Consider the following 18,976-nt stretch of genomic DNA (forward strand, 5'->3'; position numbering starts at 1 on the left):
AGCCTGCGTGAGAAGATGGCTGTGAAAATGCTAAAATGCAACAGGCAGGTGGATGGGATTTCAGGCAGCTTCAGAGAGGAATAGCAGCACCTGGAGGCAGGGAGCGTCTGTGCCCCTCTGAGTGGTGGGACCCCTCTGAGTCTTTTCTTTCTTTAATTTTTAATTAATGTAGAGTTGATTTACAGTGTTGCGTTAGTTTCTGCTGTACAGCAAAGTGATTCAGTTATACATATATATGTGTATATATATATATATTCTTGTTCATATTTTTTTCCATTATGGTGTATTACAGGATAGTGAATATAGTTCCCTCTGCAATACAGGAGGACCTTGTTATTTATCCATCCTATATATAAGAGTTTGGGGCTTCCCTGGTGGCGCAGTGGCTGAGAGTCCGCCTGCCCATGCAGGGGACGCAAGTTCGTGCCCCGGTCCGGGAAGATCCCACATGCCGCAGAGTGGCTGGGCCCGTGAGCCATGGCCGCTGAGCCTGCACGTCCGGAGCCTGTGCTCCGCAACGGGAGAGGCCACAGCAGTGAGAGGCCCGCGTACCACAAAAAAAAAAAAAAAAAGAGTTTGCATCTGCTAATCCCAAACTCCCAGTCCCTCCCTCTCCCACCTCCATCCCTTGACAATCACAGGTCAGTTCTCTATGTGTGTGAGTCTGTTTCTGTTTCACAGATATGTTCGTGTGTCTTCAATTTTAGATCCCACATATAAGTGATACCATATGGTATTTGTCTTTCTCTTTCTGACTTAACTTCATCTGGCATGATAATCTCTAGGTCCACCTGTGTTGCTGCAAATGGCTTTAATTCAGTCTTTTTTATGGCTGAGTAGTATTCCTTTATATATATATATATATATATATATATATATATATATATACACACACCCCACATCTTTATGCATTCATCTGTCAACATTTAGGTTACTTCCATGTCTTGGCTATTGTCAACTGGGATTGCTGAGTGGCATTGCTGGTTCATATGGTAGTTCTATTTTTAGTTTTTTGAGGAACCTCTGTACTGTTCTCCATAGTGACTGCACCACTTTACATTCCCACCAACATGGGGAGTCTTTAAACACGAGCATCAACCTCACACCAGGGTTTAGATGGACGGGAGCAGTGTCCCTGGATAGCCACCAGGCTGGTGGAGGGACCCAAAGCCACACCACTGGGTAGGTGGCTAAGAAATGGGGGTGTTTCCCTTGAAGAAAGACTCGGGAGGACGTAACCCTCTTCACGAATTTGCTGGAGGGTGAAGGAGGAATTAGATGGGCTCCGAGGGTAACCCTAAGGTGCGAGGGGAAAGTGACCCTGGGGCTAAATTTCCTAAACAGATCGCACTCTTGGAAACAAGACTAGGCTCATCCCGGGATGAAGTGCCGGGGGACCAGGCTTCAGCTGTGGGTGGGCCGCTTGCCCAGGAAGTTGACGCAGAGACAGTGTCCTTCCATCGGCTGAAAGTCTCTGCATTCTGAGCCCCGGCCAGGCTCTGTGAGAGGAGTCACCCACCTCCCTCTTTCTCCCTGAGGCCAAATGCCAGAGGAAGCGCTCCCAGCAGGCTGACCCAGCGCTGAGGGGAACTGAAGAAGCTGCCGTGACCCAGACGCCACTTCTCAGGCAGCAGAAAAGTAGAACGTCAGAAACAGGTTCTCTTCGGAGATGGCTGGAGGCACCACCTTCATCCTGCCCCCCGGCTGCTCTGGATCCAGAGCCTCTCCCTTGTCCCGCCCCACGAGTACCTCCAGGACTCAAGCAGCCCCCCTCCAGGAGGGTAGTCAGCAAAACAGCTGGCGGGGCAGCTCTGGGTCAGGGCCCAGCTCCCGCGTTGCACAAGCTGTGCCCTGCCTGGCCAGATGCTTCTGCTGTTCTCCTGGGTAAAGGGCCTCCCAGGATAGGGAGACTCACCTGGGAGAGGGGACCGAAGTGGCTCCGCCTCCGTCCTCAGATGCCATCCTGCTTAGAGAGGCCTCAGGACCAGCAGGCAGAAAGAGAAGCCGGGGACCACGGTGCTTTCCCAGGCATACCAGCAAAGAGGGTAGGACGGCAGCGCGAGAGAGCCGACAGTGCTCTTCAAGCCTGGTACAGTTATCAGGAAAAGTGAAGATTGCTCACTACTTGCTAGTTACCAACCTATGGCTGCATTTTTCGGGATGTATCTGGAAAGGGACAGGCAGAGACCATGAGATGACCTGGGGCCTCCTTCCACCGAACTTCCATTCTCGGGGACATTCCCTGCCGGGCCTTGAGAAGAGCAGCCCACTGCGCTCTGGGTCTGGGAGACAAGAGTGTAGATCTGCCTGGAGTCCAGCCCTTGCCCCATAGAAAGCAAAGCAGAAAAGAGAAGCAAAGCTCTTGCTTCCAACCTCTTAGGAGGAAAAGCTTGTTTACTTGCTTACCAAATTGTCTCTGGAACTTACGTTCTTTTTAAATTTACTTTTTATTTATTGTTCAAATCATACGTTGACATTAAAATACATTTTCTAAAAATGAATCCCTTAGCACCCAACCATCCTAACAGAAGTTGTCATTTTTCTATTTTCTTTTGCCACTTTTCCCCCAAGCACACTTTATTTTACATCACTGCAGACAAACAGATATGATTTTATTTTGTGCTCTTTCTCCATTAGGCCTAAGTGTTTCTTCGTGTTGCTATGTGGTCTGTGTTGGCATCATTTTAATGGTTGCATAATTGCATTGAGTTCTGATTTACTAAACCATCCCCTCGTTGCAGGCCATTAACATTGTTTCCAGGTTTGGATATATATTTTTTGATGCTATAAATACTTTTTCAATAAACATCCTCATGTATAACTTTCCTTATTTTTTAAAAAATATTTTCCTATTTAGATTTCCAGGTTCTCCTTGGAGGCATGAGATAGATAGGGCTGTCCACTCTGGGAATCTGAACTCTGCAACCATTAAAATGATAATTATATTGACTATGTAGCAGCACGGAAAAACATTGACGTCTCATTGGGGGGGGCACAAAATAAAAAACTGGGCTGTTAGATATCCTTAACCCAAGTCAGTGATAAAAGAGCCCTGTGACGCATCGTTAGAGACCACTCTCCAAGTTGACATAGATGCATAAATGTCATTTTGCATGTGGTTTTTCAGTAGGCACTTGTGTGTGTCGTCCAGTCCGTGTCCTCCATGCTCCATGAGGGTATTGTGTGAGCACTTCCCCAGATGTGCCATGCGGCGGGGGCTGCAGAACTCCCAGTGGCTCCTGTGAGCCAGCATCAGCCCATCCTGTCACACCCCCTCAAATGCCAGGATTCGCAGGACACTTTTTATCCTTCCTCTTGGTCATCCTTGAGCCGCATCAGCACCAGCCATAAGCATGCTCTTGGCTCTCAGCCTGGACCCCTGTGGTGACCCAGGAGCTTGACATATCTGTGTGCATTTTTTTGGTTTGTTTTCATTTTGATCCAGCGTCTTCCTGGAACACACTCTACGCAAAGAGCTCAGGTCTGAGGGTCAGACAGACCTGAGATCACATTCTTGTTCTTCCTCTTACTTGGTGAAGTTACAAAAGCTTTCTGCTCCTTGGTTTTCTTCATCTATACAATGAACTTAACAATATCTGCTGCTCGGGTTGATTTAAAGGATAAATGGGACAACTTACGTGCATGTGGCTGACATAGCACCCGATATACAGTAAATGTCTAACAAGCACCAGTTTCTCTCCTTCCTGCTTCTCTCCTCGGGCCCAAGGGAAAGTATGGATAAGGTGTAGTGCCCAGACGTCTGGCCAACAGTAGGTGCTCAGTGAACGCCTGGGTGATGATGAATCATGGCTGGCTGGCTGGGCCCTTAGCAGTCAAGGGCAGGCTGCTGGGGGTGGGCCGATGTTCCCAGGATACAGGGGGAAGAGCAGAAGAGGAAGTTGGGGGTTTCAAAACTCCAATAATCCAAAATATCAGGGACTGAAATAACACAGGACCTTTGAGCTGCTTTGGTTTGGATTTTCAAAGAGTCACTGGGCATCACAGGGAGAGAGAGTAGCAGCTGCGGGTGACAGAGGGGCTGTGGTGTGAGCCCATTTCAGTTTATATCAGTTGATTCAAAGTGAGGGGCAAAATAGATCAACTGTTGTCGCTTAGATGTTTAACAAAAGAGAAATTGTCATCCTGACGCAAAGATACACATTTTACAGAGTTCACAGGGGAATATGTTCCCAGGGTGCCTGGGGTGAGTGTCCCCAAACAGCTGCAAAGCAGCCCCGACACCATCTGAGGAGCCCTCCTGCTTATAGACAGGAAGGCAGCTTATAAACAGCGGGCCAGCACCAGGAGGGCTGGGGCCAGGGCAGCCCTGCGGCCCCATTCCCGCTCCCATGAGAAGCAGAGTGGCTCCTGATCCGGGCTCTTTTCTGAACTGCCTGCTGCCTAGTCTGCCCTGGGGTGACATCATCGCCTTAGTCACCGCTTCCCGCTCCGCACAACCTGCCTTTAAAGTACAGGTACAGCTTGTGTTTTAACGGGTTTTCATATTGGCTGTTGGGAACTCTGTTTGCTTTTTCCACAGAAAAATAGCAATTTTTTTCTTGTTATCCTAGTAATTCCATAAAACAGCAAAGCTAGAGGACTGAACCAGGGAGTCGTTCATTCAACAATAGCACTTTATTTGGTGCTCTGGTAGAAGTGGTTTCCATCAGAAGGGCTAAGGTGGTAAATGGAAACATTTCCTAAATAAATCTGGCAGAAATTGGACGAGGGAAGTTAGAGGGAAAACTGTTAAAGGACATGCTTGTAGCGGAGACAGTTTGTCACAGGTGGAGGTGACTGTGAGCAATGAGCGAGCAGGAGAGGGAGGCCCACGTGGGTTGGGGTGATGTAACTTGCCCGCCTCTGCAGGGCCCGGCCACAGCCTGTTGGCTGCGGGGAGGGGCGGGTGGAGGGAAGTTAGAGGGAGCAGAAGGGAGCTTTGTGAGGTGTCTCTGCAAAACATGTGTTTTCAGGCTGGGTGTTTGCCCTGGAGCGAGGCTAGAGGTTGCCCGTGCTGTACACCCCTACCCCGGTCTTTGCTGGGTGGGAAGCTGTGTCCTGGAAGGGACAGTACGGGGCAGGGGAGTGGGGTAGACAGCATCTGATGTCATGTCTCTGCCATCTATTAGCACTGTGACTTTGACCAGGTCACTTAGTGTAGTACGTGGGTAGCTTACTAAGGCACAGATCCTTGGGCCCTGCCCCTAGAGGTACCGACTCAAAGCCACTGGTGGGTTAAGGAAGGTGAATTTCGATTAAAGCTCCCTGTGGGACTCAGCCGCACAGCCGGTGTGTGTTAGCTTCTCTGTGATTCCTTATCGTCAACTGCAAAATGAGGTTATGCCGAGGTCAGCACTCAACACGTTAGCCCCCTTCTTGCCCTTCTTCTCACCAAAGCTGCTCTCCTTTGAGTTCCCTGGAGATTTCACTTGGAGGTGATGCCTCTGGCTGTAGTCAGCAGTTGTCCCTATAGGCACCCATGGGAGCCAAAACTAACATTTCTGTGCCCATCGGCAGGCAGGGTCAGCAACTGGCAACACTTGGGAGCTTTAAATCGATAGCCCTGCCAGTCCCTGGGGGTGCTGGTGATGCAGGCGGGGACAGTGAAGTTGGGTGGAGAGAATTACTGATGATAAAGTTTATTGGGGGCCTGCCAGCACAAGGTGTCTGGCAAATATGATTTCATTTGATCCCCATAAAACCCCATGAGCAAAGATATGATTCTGCCCATTTTACAGATGGGGAAAAGGGGAGGCTCAACGATCTGCCCAAGTTCACACAGCTTGTCTTGTCATTCTTGTTACCCAAGAACTTGAATATTGTTTAATGTGTTGTAAGACACTGTAGAGTTGATCTCAAGCTGTTAAAATGCTAATGTACAGATGTGAATAGACACTTCTCTGTAATGTAAGTTTTGTGTCTCCTGTAATAGGTTTGATAAATAAGTGAGGGGACAATTGGTCTTTTGCTTCTCTTTTTTTTTTCTTTTCTTCTTTTTCTTTTTTTGCTTGGACAAGTTACACTATTGAAAAATTGAGATCATATTAACCTCTAAATCTGCAAGATACCAGAATCTTGTAGATGTCAAATAAAAAGTTATAACTTTATTTAGAGTCAGTCTGACTCCAGAGCCTCTGCCCCTTCCATTCCCCACCTCAAGCCTCTACAGCACAATGCCAGGCCCCTGGGCCACCCCCAAAAACTCAGGCCTGCAGTCCCCTGAGCTCCTCCAAGCTAGCAGATGGCTCTTCCGGAAGGATCCTCGGGGCATTGGCAGGTACCTGTGGGCCTAGAATCTGGGGAGAGATAGGTGTGGTGGGTCTGAGTTCAGGCCACGTGGTCCCATGGATGTTTAATAATATTTAACATTTTACTGCATTTCCCCCTGATTTGTTTCATTAGCGACCCACCTCCATCTGCCAGCAGGACACATCCTCAGCCTGTCCCTGCCAACCCATCTGTCACCGGGAGACAGCTCCCTTACAGGCCTCTCTGTTTTTAGACGTCAGGAAAGTTGAACATCTGAAACATAGAGCCTGTCCCTTTCTTATAAACAACTAGCGGGAAGGATGCCTCCGGGGCTTGGCCAACAGAGAGAGTACATTCACCTAAGTGAATTTCTCATGCCCTGTGCTCCCTACCCCTAGCTTCCCTGAAATGAAAATGCCAGGCTTCTCTCCACCTGGTGAAGATCACACAGGCCAACCTGGGCCTTTGAGGATTCAGGGTCTAGGTTAAGCCCCACTGTTGCCCTCCCCTACTTAACATTTTTATCCAACTAGGTGACCCCCGGGCAGCCTGGAAGAGGAGGAGACAGCTGGGGGACATGTGGAGAAGGAAGGGGAGGCCCTGCTGCCTTGCCTGGTTCCCTGCCCACCCACCCATCCACCCCCAGCCCACAGCACCTCCCACTGTCGCACCACATCACTCCCTACCTGGTCTGGCCTTGACTCCTGCTCTGTCTCTGTCTCCTGGCTGGCTTCTCCTCCCTGCCCTTTGTTGGTCCTACCGCCCAGCAACGTTAGCTTGTCCCAGTTCTTGTCCTTTCACCCTGCTTGGACTTGATTCAGACCTTCTCCTACCCTGTCTGTGTCTGCAGAGGTTTCTTTAAGTGCCTAGCCTGTGTCCCGTGGAAGACAGAGGTGGCGTCTCCAGCACTTTGGGGGCCCCAGGACCTGGGTCAGTACCTGGCACACAGTAACTCCTATGCATTTGCTACAGTGGCTTAAAATTCAGGCCACGAGCCTGTGTCTCATCCCTAGCTGAGGAAGCCACATCCTGCAGTTCTGCTGGTTTGTCCTCTGAGTAACTGCCAACTGGCATGGGCGTGGGACTCAGGGTAATGCCTCAAACCCTGCCTGCTCTGCATGTGCAAGAATGCGATTTTGAGAACTTTTCTGGGAAAAAAAAATGCATACCCAGGGCAGTTAAGAGTAGTACTGTAGACAAAGCACTGACTTAGGAGCTTGAGTCCTCCTTCTCTGGGCTTTAGTGTCCTCTCTTTGTGAAACGTAATGGTAATATCTATCCTGCCACCTGTCTGTGAGACAGTCACAGCCTAACTCAACACCTTGCACACAGTAGGCGCTCACTCACGTTGGGTTTGGGAACTGACTGCATGACTCCAACTCAATACTGCCACCTTCTGGTAGAGTTACTCTAGTGCTGAAGGGTGACTCGGTTCAGACCCAGAACTAGGAATTCCTCCTGGGCAACAGGGTTGAAGGAAGAGAAGCCCTCCAGTTCAGCCCAGAAGCTCCATCCACCTGTGGCTTCCAATGCTCCAGGTGACAAGCTCATCCATTTCCCAAGGGGCAGCCACTTCCCAGGTAGCACAGGATTACAACGGGCTCCATCATCCACCAGATGATAGACCTGGAATTCCTGACCCTCTCTCTTTTCCCCCAGTGACCAACGCCCACTATTGGATAAGGGCCTTTTTTTTTTTTTTTTAAATAAACATTTAAATCCTTTCTTTTTTAATAGAAGCACTTAATGCTGTTCATTTTCCTATACACACTGCTTTCACTGAATACCACAAATTTTGATAGGTTGTGTTTTCATTTTTATTTAGTTCAAATTATTTTCTAATTTCCCTTGTAATCTATTTGACTTTGAGTGTTTCCAAGATATCTTTCTAATTTATTGATTTTCTAATTTATTGATATTGATTTCTAATTTAATGTTGTGGTCAGAGCATATTTTGTGTGATTTAAATCCTCTTAACTTTATTGAGACTTGCTGTAAGACCCAGAGTATGGTCTATCTTGGTAAATGTTCCAAGTGCATTTGAAAAAAATGTGTGTACCACTGTGCTGGGTGAAGTGTTCTATCAAATGTCAAGTAAGTCAAGTTGGTTGATAGTCTTTTCAAGTGTTTTATATTCTTAATGACTTTTTTCTCTATTGTTCTGTCAATTACTGACAGAGGAATGTTGAAACTTCCAGCTATGTAATTGGATTTGTCTCTTTGAAAAGAGTTTAAAATGAGAAAAAGATCTTTTATATTTACTTAGATATTTATCACTTCTGGTGTCCTTCATTCCTTTGTGTAGATCCAAGTTTCTTCTGGTATTTTCTTCTCCCTGAAGGACTTCTTTTAATATTTTTTGTAGCTCTGGTCTTCTGCTGATGAATTCTCTAAGCTTTTGTTTGTCTGGGGGAAGAAGAAAGTCCTTTGCCCTTAGGTTTGAAAGATATTTTTGCTGGGTATAGAATGATTGGATGAGAGCCTTTTTTCTTTCTCTCTGAGAGTATCACTCCATGTCTTTTGACTTGCTTAGTTTCTGACAACAAATCTAGAGTCTTTTTTTTTTTTTTTTTTTTTGGCTGCGTTGGCTCTTTGCTGCTGCGCGGGGGCTTTCTCTAGTTGCAGCTAGTGGGGGCTACTCTTTGTTGTGGTGCACGGGCTTCTCATTGTGGTGGCTTCTCTTGTTGCGGAGCACGACTCTAGGCACGTGGGCTCAGTAGTTGTGGCACAACGGGCTTCAGTAGTTGTGGCTCGCGGGCTCTAGAGCACAGGCCAGTAGTTGTGGCGCACGGGCTTCATTGCTCCGCGGCATGTGGGATCTTCCCGGACCAGAGATCGAACTCGTGTCCCCTGCATTGACAGGCGGATTCTTAACCACTGAGCCACCAGGGAAGCCCGAGTCATTTTTATCTTTGTTCCTCTATATGTATGTGTCCTCCCACACCACCCCCCAATATATTTCTCTTTATTGCCGGTTTTGGGCAATTTGATCACGTTGTGCTGTGGTGTGGTTTTCTTCAAGTTTCTTCTGCTTGGGTTCTGTTGAGCTTCTTGGATCTATGGATTTATCGTTTTTCCTCACCATACTTTCCTCTACCTTCTGGAATATGTGTAGCATATTTATGATTGTTGTTTTAATATTTGCACCTGCCTATTCTGTCATTAGTGTCATTTCTGGGTCTGTTTTTATTCATTGATTTTTCTACAGGTTGTGGATCTTATTTTTCTACTTTTTTGCATGACTGGTCATTTTTTATTGGAATCTGAACATTGTAAATTTCACATTGAGGTGTTTAATGTTGTATCCACTTAACTGTTATCCAGTTTTGTTCTTGGATGCAGTCTTGTTACTTGAAATGAGTTTAATCCTTTCAAGGCTTGCTTTCAAGATTTATTAAGGCAAATACTGTATACCTTTCTTCTGTAACCATGGGACACTTATCAAAACTAATAACAGGGGCTTCCCTGGTGGCGCAGTGGTTGAGAATCTGCCTGCCAATGCAGGGGACATGGGTTCGAGCCCTGGTCTGGGAAGATCCCACATGCTGCAGAGCAGCTAGGCCCGTGAGCCACAACTACTGAGCCTGCGCGTCTGGAGCCTGTGCTCCTCAACAAGAGAGGCTGCGATAGTGAGAGGCCCGCGCACTGCGATGAAGAGTGGCCCCTGCTTGCCGCAACTAGAGAAAGCCCTCGCACAGAAACGAAGACCCAACACAGCCAAAAATATATATATATATATAAATATTTTTAAAAAACAAAAATTAAAATTGGTGGAACACTACTAAGTTACAAACTTTAGTTGGATTTCACCAGTTTTCTTACCTTTATCTTTTATCTGCTCCAGTATCCACTCCAGGATCCTATATTACATTCAGTCTTCCTGACTCCTTAGTCTCTTCTGATCTGTGACAGTTCCTCCATCTTGTCTCTCATGATTTTTTGGAGAGTACTGGCTAGGTATTTTTGTAGAACCTTCCTCAATTTGTGTCTTTCAGATGTGTTCTCTTGCTTAGTCTGGGGTTATGGATTTATGCAACCAATACCACAGAAGTCAAGTACCCTTCTCATCACATCGTATCAGGGGACACATAATATCAATACAATCAATTACCAGGGGTGTTAACTTTCGTCACTTAGTTACGGTGATGTTTCCAGGTTTTACCACTGTAAAGTCCCTTAGTGCACAGAGCTAGAAAATATATGTGTATACAGTAACCCATGTATGCTAAGCACCAATGTTTATTTCTATATCTCTCCTTCTATCCATCTATCTAGATACCCATGAGTTCCTACTCATTAGTCTCTGACTAATCTAGCACTCCCTCTCTTGCTTATTTGTAACTTATTTGCAGCTGTAAAGAGCCCTTTTTGACTATGCACTTGCTGGAGAAATGGTGAGGAGATGTTTTTAAGCTAAGTCCAAATATTTTCCCTCTGACTTTCATCTTCAGATCAAATTTCTTGTTCAATAACTTTGAGAAGACCTTTTTGAAAAAACTTAGTTTTTTTGGCAGGGACTGAAATCTTTTTATTTACAAACTGTAGTTTGTGTTTCCAAAAACATCCCCAGCATTTGGGGTTTATTTTCGCCTTCTTTAGTTTTGTCATGCCTAGATGGGGATTGCACTACCGTTACCTGTATACATTTCTATACTGACATGTTTCTATTCCCTTGTTCAGAACACCTTCATGCTAGGGTATATGTTATTCTTGAAACGGGAAGCGTTAATTTGTCAATCGTCATCATTTTCCTCTGGAGGATTGAAGACTTCTAAATGAGTGTGAAATTTTATGCAGACTATAACTCTCTGGATGGGTCCCAAATTTTATCGGTTCAGATTTCAGATTATTAAAGTAATAGCAACAAAACTCTGGTATACCGTAAACTGGAACTGTGCTTTTTTTTTTTTTTTTTTGGCGGTACGCGGGCCTCTCACCGCTGTGGCCTCTCCCATCGCAGAGCACAGGCTCCGGATGCGCAGGCTCAGCAGCCATGGCTCGCGGGCCCAGCCGCTTCGTGGCATGTAGAATCTTCCCGGACCGGGGCACGAACCCGTGTCCCCTGCATCGGCAGGCGGACTCCCAACCACTGCGCCACCAGGGAAGGCCGGAACTGTGCTCTTTAATGAGCCTTGCTCCCGTTCCTGCCTCTTTCCAGCTGTTCTTCTGTCTGCTGGTGGCTGGGCTGGACCGGCGGATTCTGGCTGAGCTGGCGCTTGGCTCCGGGTGGAGAGATGGGAGAGGCACAGAGGCAGCCTCCCCTGGGCCCTTAGAAACTCTCCCTGCAACACCATCAGTAGCCCTCTGCAGGGAGCTGCATGTGTGCCAGGGACGCCTGGTCACAGGGGCAGTCAGCGCCTCGGGATCTCCCTCTGGGAAGCGAGCCGCCGGAAACCTGGGGGAAGGGAACTTGCCGTTGTTGGACCAGAGACAGGCCTGGGACACTCTCCTGGCAGGTGCCCGCCGGGCCTCACAGAGAACTCTACCGGTCACCGCAGCCTCCAGGGCCCGGACACAGCTCTGGCCCTCGCGCTGCAGCCAATACCTGCCCTGCTCCTCACTCTGTTCCTCCAGCATTCCCCAGCCTGATGGCCCCATGCTGCCTTCCCCTTCCCCTCTGGGCTTCTCCCTCCTTCAGCATTTGCTCCTGTCACCCTAGAGCTCTCAGAGGCCAGGGGCCACTTCTTTGACTTCAATCTGGGCTCTATTTTTGCACTTCTTGTCAAAAAAGGTTTTTCGGGTCATAACGCTTGGCCTCATCACCACCTGTCTCTTTTGAGAGTTACGTGGCGCAAGGCACTGAGGTGGGAACCGTACCAGGCAGGTTCAGAAGACCTGGGTCCTGGGCTCCCACTCGCTTGCTGAATGACCTTGGGCAAGTCAACCCCCCACCCAGGTCCTCATTTCCACATCTGTGACATGAGGGGTTAGTCTAGATCAGAAACCTCCAGACATTTCTGATCACGCATTCCCACATCTGTGGCACGAGGGGTTAGTCTCGATCAGAAACCTCCAGACATTTCTGATCACGCATTCCCACATCTGTGACATGAGGGGTTAGTCTAGATCAGAAACCTCCAGACATTTCTGATCACGCATTCCCACATCTGTGGCACGAGGGGTTAGTCTCGATCAGAAACCTCCAGACATTTCTGATCACGCATTCCCACATCTGTGGCACGAGGGGTTAGTCTCGATCAGAAACCTCCAGACATTTCTGATCACGCATTCCCACATCTGTGGCACGAGGGGTTAGTCTAGATCAGAAACCTCCAGACATTTCTGATCACGCATTCCCACATCTGTGGCACGAGGGGTTAGTCTAGATCAGAAACCTCCAGACATTTCTGATCACGCATTCCCACATCTGTGGCACGAGGGGTTAGTCTAGATCAGAAACCTCCAGACATTTCTGATCACGCATTCCCAGCAATAAAAAAATACGGAGCATGCACCCATAATATGCATATATTCACTTATAAACTCTATACCCTTACTACAACACTAATATGTTATGAAATAAACATGCAAAATAAAACGTTAAAATTAAAGATTACGTAAAATATTTTTTACATAAATTCTCCTTCATTTTATATAACAAAATTTCCTCCTTTCACAATTTTGTTGTTTGCTTATAATTAATAACAACAGTGTCAGGGAAAGCAATGTGATTGGATATGCTTCATTTCTCTTTGAAATCTTGCTTTAACACTTTGAGATAGAGCCGTTTAGAAATCTGGTCTAGCTGAGTTTGTTTTCAATGGCTGTTGTAGTTGATCCAAAGAGAAGAGATATATCATTTGCTATATTAAATTACGGTACTTATTTTCAATCCCATCCACCAATTAAAGGCTTTTGATTGAAATTAAGCTAGCAGATGTCCATCCTCCATTACATTAGTCAGTGGCTCTTACAAGATAATTGGAAAGCGTTGTGTTTTTATATTTTTAACAAATGGACTCAAACTCCACTCTTCATCTGGATCATTTTCAAACAGATTAGAAAAATCTGTTTCTAATATTTTTCAGGTGTGCAGACAGAAGCATCTTTATAGGTGAGATCACATGTTTTCAGCAACAAAAATCTCATTTTCGAAACATTCTCTCCAAAGCATGAGTTTCTTTGGAAAAGCAAATACTTTCTCACTCACTGTTAAAATGAGTCACCTTTACCTTGAAGAGTCAGAAGAATTTGAATTCATATTTTGGTGGATATCTCTGAAGTAGCAAACTGTCAACAGCCACTTAACATAAAAAGCTCAGCAAATTTAGAACTCTTGTCTTTTTGTACAAGAATAAATCCTCTTCATGTTCGATGGCTATTTTAAGTGCTCTGCCAATAGATAGGCAGCAAACCTCCGTGTGGTTCAAAAGATTTTCATAGTCTCTTTCTGAATACAAATCATTTTAGAAGTTTTACTATATTTTAAACTCCTTAAAAAAAAAAAACCAATCACATCAATGCATCCTACAGCACTCGTGCACTTCTGGATCTAAGCTCTTCACTACAGTAGCCTGAAGGGAATGCTGCAGGGAGTAGCTACACATGTATCAACATCATTGCACCCTTACCCAGAATCCATTTTCATCAGGAAGCAGCCACTCCATCAGTGATTACACTCAGACAAATCTTCCCATAAATGGTGTCTTTATTAAGGAAGTAATGTACTGTTCAGTCCACATTGCCTCTTTCCTTTAGTGACTCACAGAAATGTGGTTCTTCATGTGTTTCATTATTGACACAGAATCTAGGGAAACCATGTTAGAAACAGCTGTACTTTTCTTCAACTATTTAGCCAATTTTCCACAGTGTGAATTTTGGTCTAATGCATATTTCTGTACACCTTCAGCAGGATTTTCTCTGCATCTTCCAACAGAATCTGTGGTCACCGTGTTCTGTTCATGTACTGTTCTTGCTACCAGCAGGTGCCACACCAACAGCTGGCTTCCCAATCTCTGTGAAACAAGGTGTGTGTGTGTGTGTGTGTGTGTGTGTGTGTGTGTGTGTGCGCGCGCGCGCAGGTGGATAACAGTTACGTGACATGGGTCTAAGGGGGAGTGAATTGATTTCCTGGTAATTATTCTCCCCTCCCCCATCACTCCCAGCAAAGCCAAGTAGTGGGGCTGCCCCGAGGGAAGGGAAGATTGGTACATCGTTCAGTGGTTGGATAGACGTTTAGGCAGTGAGCTTGTTGACCCACCTTGCACCTGTCTGAGTGCAGGAAAAGAGAACTGGAGCTGGGACTTCTCATTACGTCTGATTGAATTCTCCTTGTTTCTACCTCATAGAGAAGAGCTCACATTTTAAGTAGGAGAGGTATCTGCCCATTTTCTGGTTCACTTGGCGTTTGTATTATGAACATTATCTTCAATTGTGGTTTCCTTGCAGGAATCTTGTTAAGCCGCCTATCCATTTGCGAGCGTTCATTTAGTTAAAATTTGGCCAAGTTATCTGTAGAGGCACTTAGCTAGGTGGAACACATCACAGAAGACTGCCCTTAGCAGGATTCGTCTGAAGCAGGCAAGCCAACTTTTCTAGGGGAGGTGGAGGTTAAAAGATGGGGGAGATAGGAGCTGGTCTGGAATATCTAACGGGGCAGCCTGGATTCTCCTGGACCCTGGCCACTCCTCCAACATATATGTGTATATATAGATATATATGGGATTAATCCTGTCACCTGAGAATCTTATCTACAGTGAAGATTCCTGGGTGTACTGGTTTACTAAGGCTGCCATAACAAAGTATCACAACTATGTAGACTGAACAACAGAAATTTACTGTCTCACAGTTCTGGAGGCTGGAAGCCTGAGATCATGGTGTCTGCAGGGTTGGTTCCTTCTGAGGGCTGTGGGGAAGAATCTTTTCCGTGCCTCTCTCCTGGCTTCTGGTAGTTTTCTGGCAATCGTTGGCATTCCTTGGCTTGTACACATGTCACCCCGATCTCTGCCTTCACCTTCACGTGGTGTTCTCCCTGACTGCGTGTCTCTGAACCTAAATTTCCCCTTTTATAAGGACACCATTCATATTGGATGCAGGGCCCACCCTACTTCATATACACTCATCTTAACTAATCACGTCTACAACGACCCTATTTCCAAATGAGGTCACATTCTGAGGTACTGGGGATCAGAGCTCCAACATATAAAGTTGGGGGGAGCCACAATTCAATCCATAACACTGGGCTACACCCCAGACCTTCTAGATCAGGATCTCTGAGGGTGGGAGTTACAATTCATGGTTTTAAGAAGGACCTCAGATAACTTGTATGCTCACTAAGGTTTGAGAACTGCACAGCCACGTGGGGTGATTCAGAATGTCCCCTCTCCCTTCTCAAATATATAGGAATACCAAATAAAATTAAACCATAGATTTTAACATTGTAGCTGAGTTCAAAAGAAATGAAAGAGAAATTCTCATGACCCCAAAATGGAGACATGACAACCAGAGAACGAAGTGTTGGCTGAAGCTAGGGCAGCCCTAAGGAGTGACAGACAAGGACTGGGGCTCAGAGAGGCTGGGGACGGGGTTTAGTGAGGGAGATGATAGGGCCGTGTGTGCAGTGGAACTAATCCTTTTGCATGAAGCCTGGAGCCTTGAAGAAATACCTTGTCAGTGAAAGGGGACTAGAAAAATCAACTAAAGATTTGTTTCAACTAACTAAAAATTTGGAATACTGAGGAACTGCTGTGTGAATTCGCAGAATCAAATAGCTTCCTTAGCTGAGATGCATCTAAGGAAAAGGAATTTTGGTTGGTGAGAAGGGAGGGATCAGAGGTCACTTTGGAACACCAGAACAGAGCTGGGATCTGGTAAGGCCTGCCGACAGGCAGGGTGAGTTTAGAGCAGGCACCAGCTGGGCCCCTGAGCAATTGCGGGCCGAGGAATCTTAGCAGGTGGGGGTGGATTAGAGACACAGAAAGCAGGAAGACGAGGATGCCAAAGATGGACCTGCTACTTTTAAATATTTCCAAGCTTGTTCTGTGACTTTAACTCTCATTAGATCTGTCCATCCCTTCTAACCCACAGCCCACCCCACCTGCCCATTCCTGGGGCCTGGATGGAGAGTAGCAAGGTGACCTTAGTGAGCTGCCTCTGAACGGGTTGAGAAGTGGCTGGGGTGTTTGCTTAGAACCTTGTAGTACCAGCTCAGAAGGGACCGCTCATGAATGACCCTGGCCAGGCCCAATTTAGGGGAATCAGAGCTTCTAAACTCACATGACCCTTACCCATTTGGGACTCGAATTTGACAATGAGCTGGTTTAAAAATGAAAATTGCTGTACCAATTATACTATCTGTAGACGTTATATAACAACTTACAGCTACCATCTGTTGAGTGTTATTTATTAGTCATTGTGCAATTTTAAACCTATCCTATTTAATCCTCACAGCAAACCTGTTAAGTAGGTACAGTATTATCCCACCCTATCTTGTAGATGAGAAATCTTAGGCCCTGGAGATTATGTAAAATAATCACTAGTAAATAGTGAAGCCAGGACTGAAACCTGGGTCTGTCTGACTTCTACATCAATATGTTGATAGTAGGTTACTCTGGAGAGTGAATCATAAACAATTTTTATCCCATTTTTAACAACCAAACAATGAGCCTGTGGAATGTACGTGCAGGAGATGACAGTGGGGAGAGTGATGTTAAGCGTGGTCCTTCAGCCCAGGTACCCTCCGTCGTGTCCGCGGTCCTGGCTTATTGACCCAACATCTACTCCAATATTTAGGTTGCTGTTATTGTTTTCTTCTCAAACCCAGGACACTGCGCTTCTGATAGATTAACAAGACCCAGGGAGGCATGAACCTGACATGGATAAGCCTCCCTCCTCTTTTTCCTCCTCCCCACCCACAGGTCAACCCTTTCAGAGACCGAATCTGCAGAGTGTTCTCCCACAACGATGCGTTCTCCTTCGAGGATGTGCTGGGCATGGCATCTGTGTTTAGCGAGCAGGCCTGCCCCAGCTTGAAGATCGAGTACGCCTTCCGCATTTACGGTGGGTGCTGTGGGGATTGAGTGATGGGCCAATTGCCATGGAATAAATACCGCAACTGGAACCCGTCGACGTCAATGCATTGGTGTGATGAGGTTAGTTGGGGTTTACTTGAGTACTCATGGGCACTATGCTTCTCAAGTGCTGTAGACTTTTTTTTAACGGTTGAGGAGTACTACTCTCACGGATTGATGACTTCCCCTCCATGCCATCAGAGGCAAATGGAGTCATCGGTGTTGATATTTCATGACCGTAGTGTGGGCAGGCCAGAGAGAGAGAGAGAGAAAGACAGGACTATATACGGGTATGAAGGAGTTATGTTTATTTTGAAGAAGTTAAGAGATTTAAACACTGAAACTAGTTCAGCCATTAATAGCTAAGAAACCTTGGACACATCATTTTAATTTTTAGGGCCTCAGTTTCCTCATCTTAAAAATGAGGGGCTTGAGATCATCTCTGAGGCCCTATGACATTTTTTGTTTCTGATCTTGTCTGGGAGCCACAAGGCTCCGCTAAAGTTCTGCTCTGCAGCAGTTTCACGAACACTTAGCACATCCAGGATCCCTGAAATTCTCAAAAGGGACCAAAAGGAAAGAAACAAAGCCTTCAAACAGACCACATGCAAGGCTTCAGGCTCATCATGACAAATCCTTGGCCCAAAAGACTTGTACATTTAGGTTTGTATAGTTTGGCATCTCACCTGCCTTCTTTTTCTGTCAGCCCCCGCTCTGTCTCCACAGGGTGGACACCATCTTATTCCTGCCTCACCCAAGTGGAGTTGGATAGAATGGGGTGGAGGACTTTTAAACCAGATGCACCTATGAGAGCTCAGTGTTCCCATCTGTAAAAAGGGCTTAATGATATTTTTGTATCTGATATATTCTCAAGCTTAGTAGAAAAAGCAGAAAAAGAGAAACTCAAATGAAATCACAGGTTCCCCTGTGAGAACAGCTGAGTAAGCTCCTATCATACTGTCACTTCTGCAGATAGCTACTATAAACTCTAAACGAAATATAAATATCAACTACCTGATGACACTAGAAAGCTACCAGAAGCAGAGCTGACACTTGAAAAAAGGAAATGGTACGAATGGTTCTCCCCCTTTTAGTTTTTTACTTTTTTAGCCTGAAGGTGAGCTTCAGTAAGTGGCATCATGGACTGATAGAAACCCTGATCTCTTTCTGACTTGAAGAATCGGAGAGTTTGGGGCACTTTTCCCCTCAAAAGTGTAAAGAGGGGAGAGTCCATGAAAGAAATCCAGAAGAAAGGAGGCAAATTTTGTGTAAAAACTATGAACAAATCTCATTCTGACCTCTAAACCATATATACCAGGGCAGACTCAAAGCAACTCAGGTAAGGATAAAAGAACTGAATGGAGATTTGAGCTGCCACTGCATTTTAACAAGGTCCCTGTGTGACAGGGTTTGCAGTTTAAGTCCAATCAGTTGCCCAGTAGAATCAAAAATTCAGCACCCTTTGGAAGAATATAACAGAATCCAGAGTTTCCACATAAAGCATTTATAATGACTAAGATACAATCCAAAATTATTCAATATATTAAATATTTTTTTAATGATTCATTCTCAAGAATGGGGACTGATTCCAACATCCCAGATATTGGAATTAGCTGATAAGTGTCTTTGAACAGTTATTATAATCATGCCCAATGGTGTAAGAGAAAATATGCTCCTGATGAATGGAAAGATAGGAATTCTCAGCAGAAAAAGAGAAA

General features: G+C 45.9%; 1 protein-coding gene across 1 annotated transcript in view; it reads left to right on the forward strand.

Annotated features, from left to right (window-relative positions):
* CIB4 (calcium and integrin binding family member 4) overlaps window positions 1–18,976 on the forward strand; it is a 45,941-nt gene that overhangs the window by 16,888 nt on the left and 10,077 nt on the right. The window contains exon 4 of the mRNA XM_065891342.1: window positions 17,106–17,247. Coding sequence (XP_065747414.1) covers window positions 17,106–17,247 — 142 coding nt within the window. The remainder of the gene's footprint in view (window positions 1–17,105; window positions 17,248–18,976) is intronic.

The sequence above is a fragment of the Phocoena phocoena genome, chromosome 14, assembly GCF_963924675.1.
Source record: "Phocoena phocoena chromosome 14, mPhoPho1.1, whole genome shotgun sequence".
NCBI classification, from domain to species: Eukaryota; Metazoa; Chordata; class Mammalia; order Artiodactyla; family Phocoenidae; genus Phocoena; species Phocoena phocoena.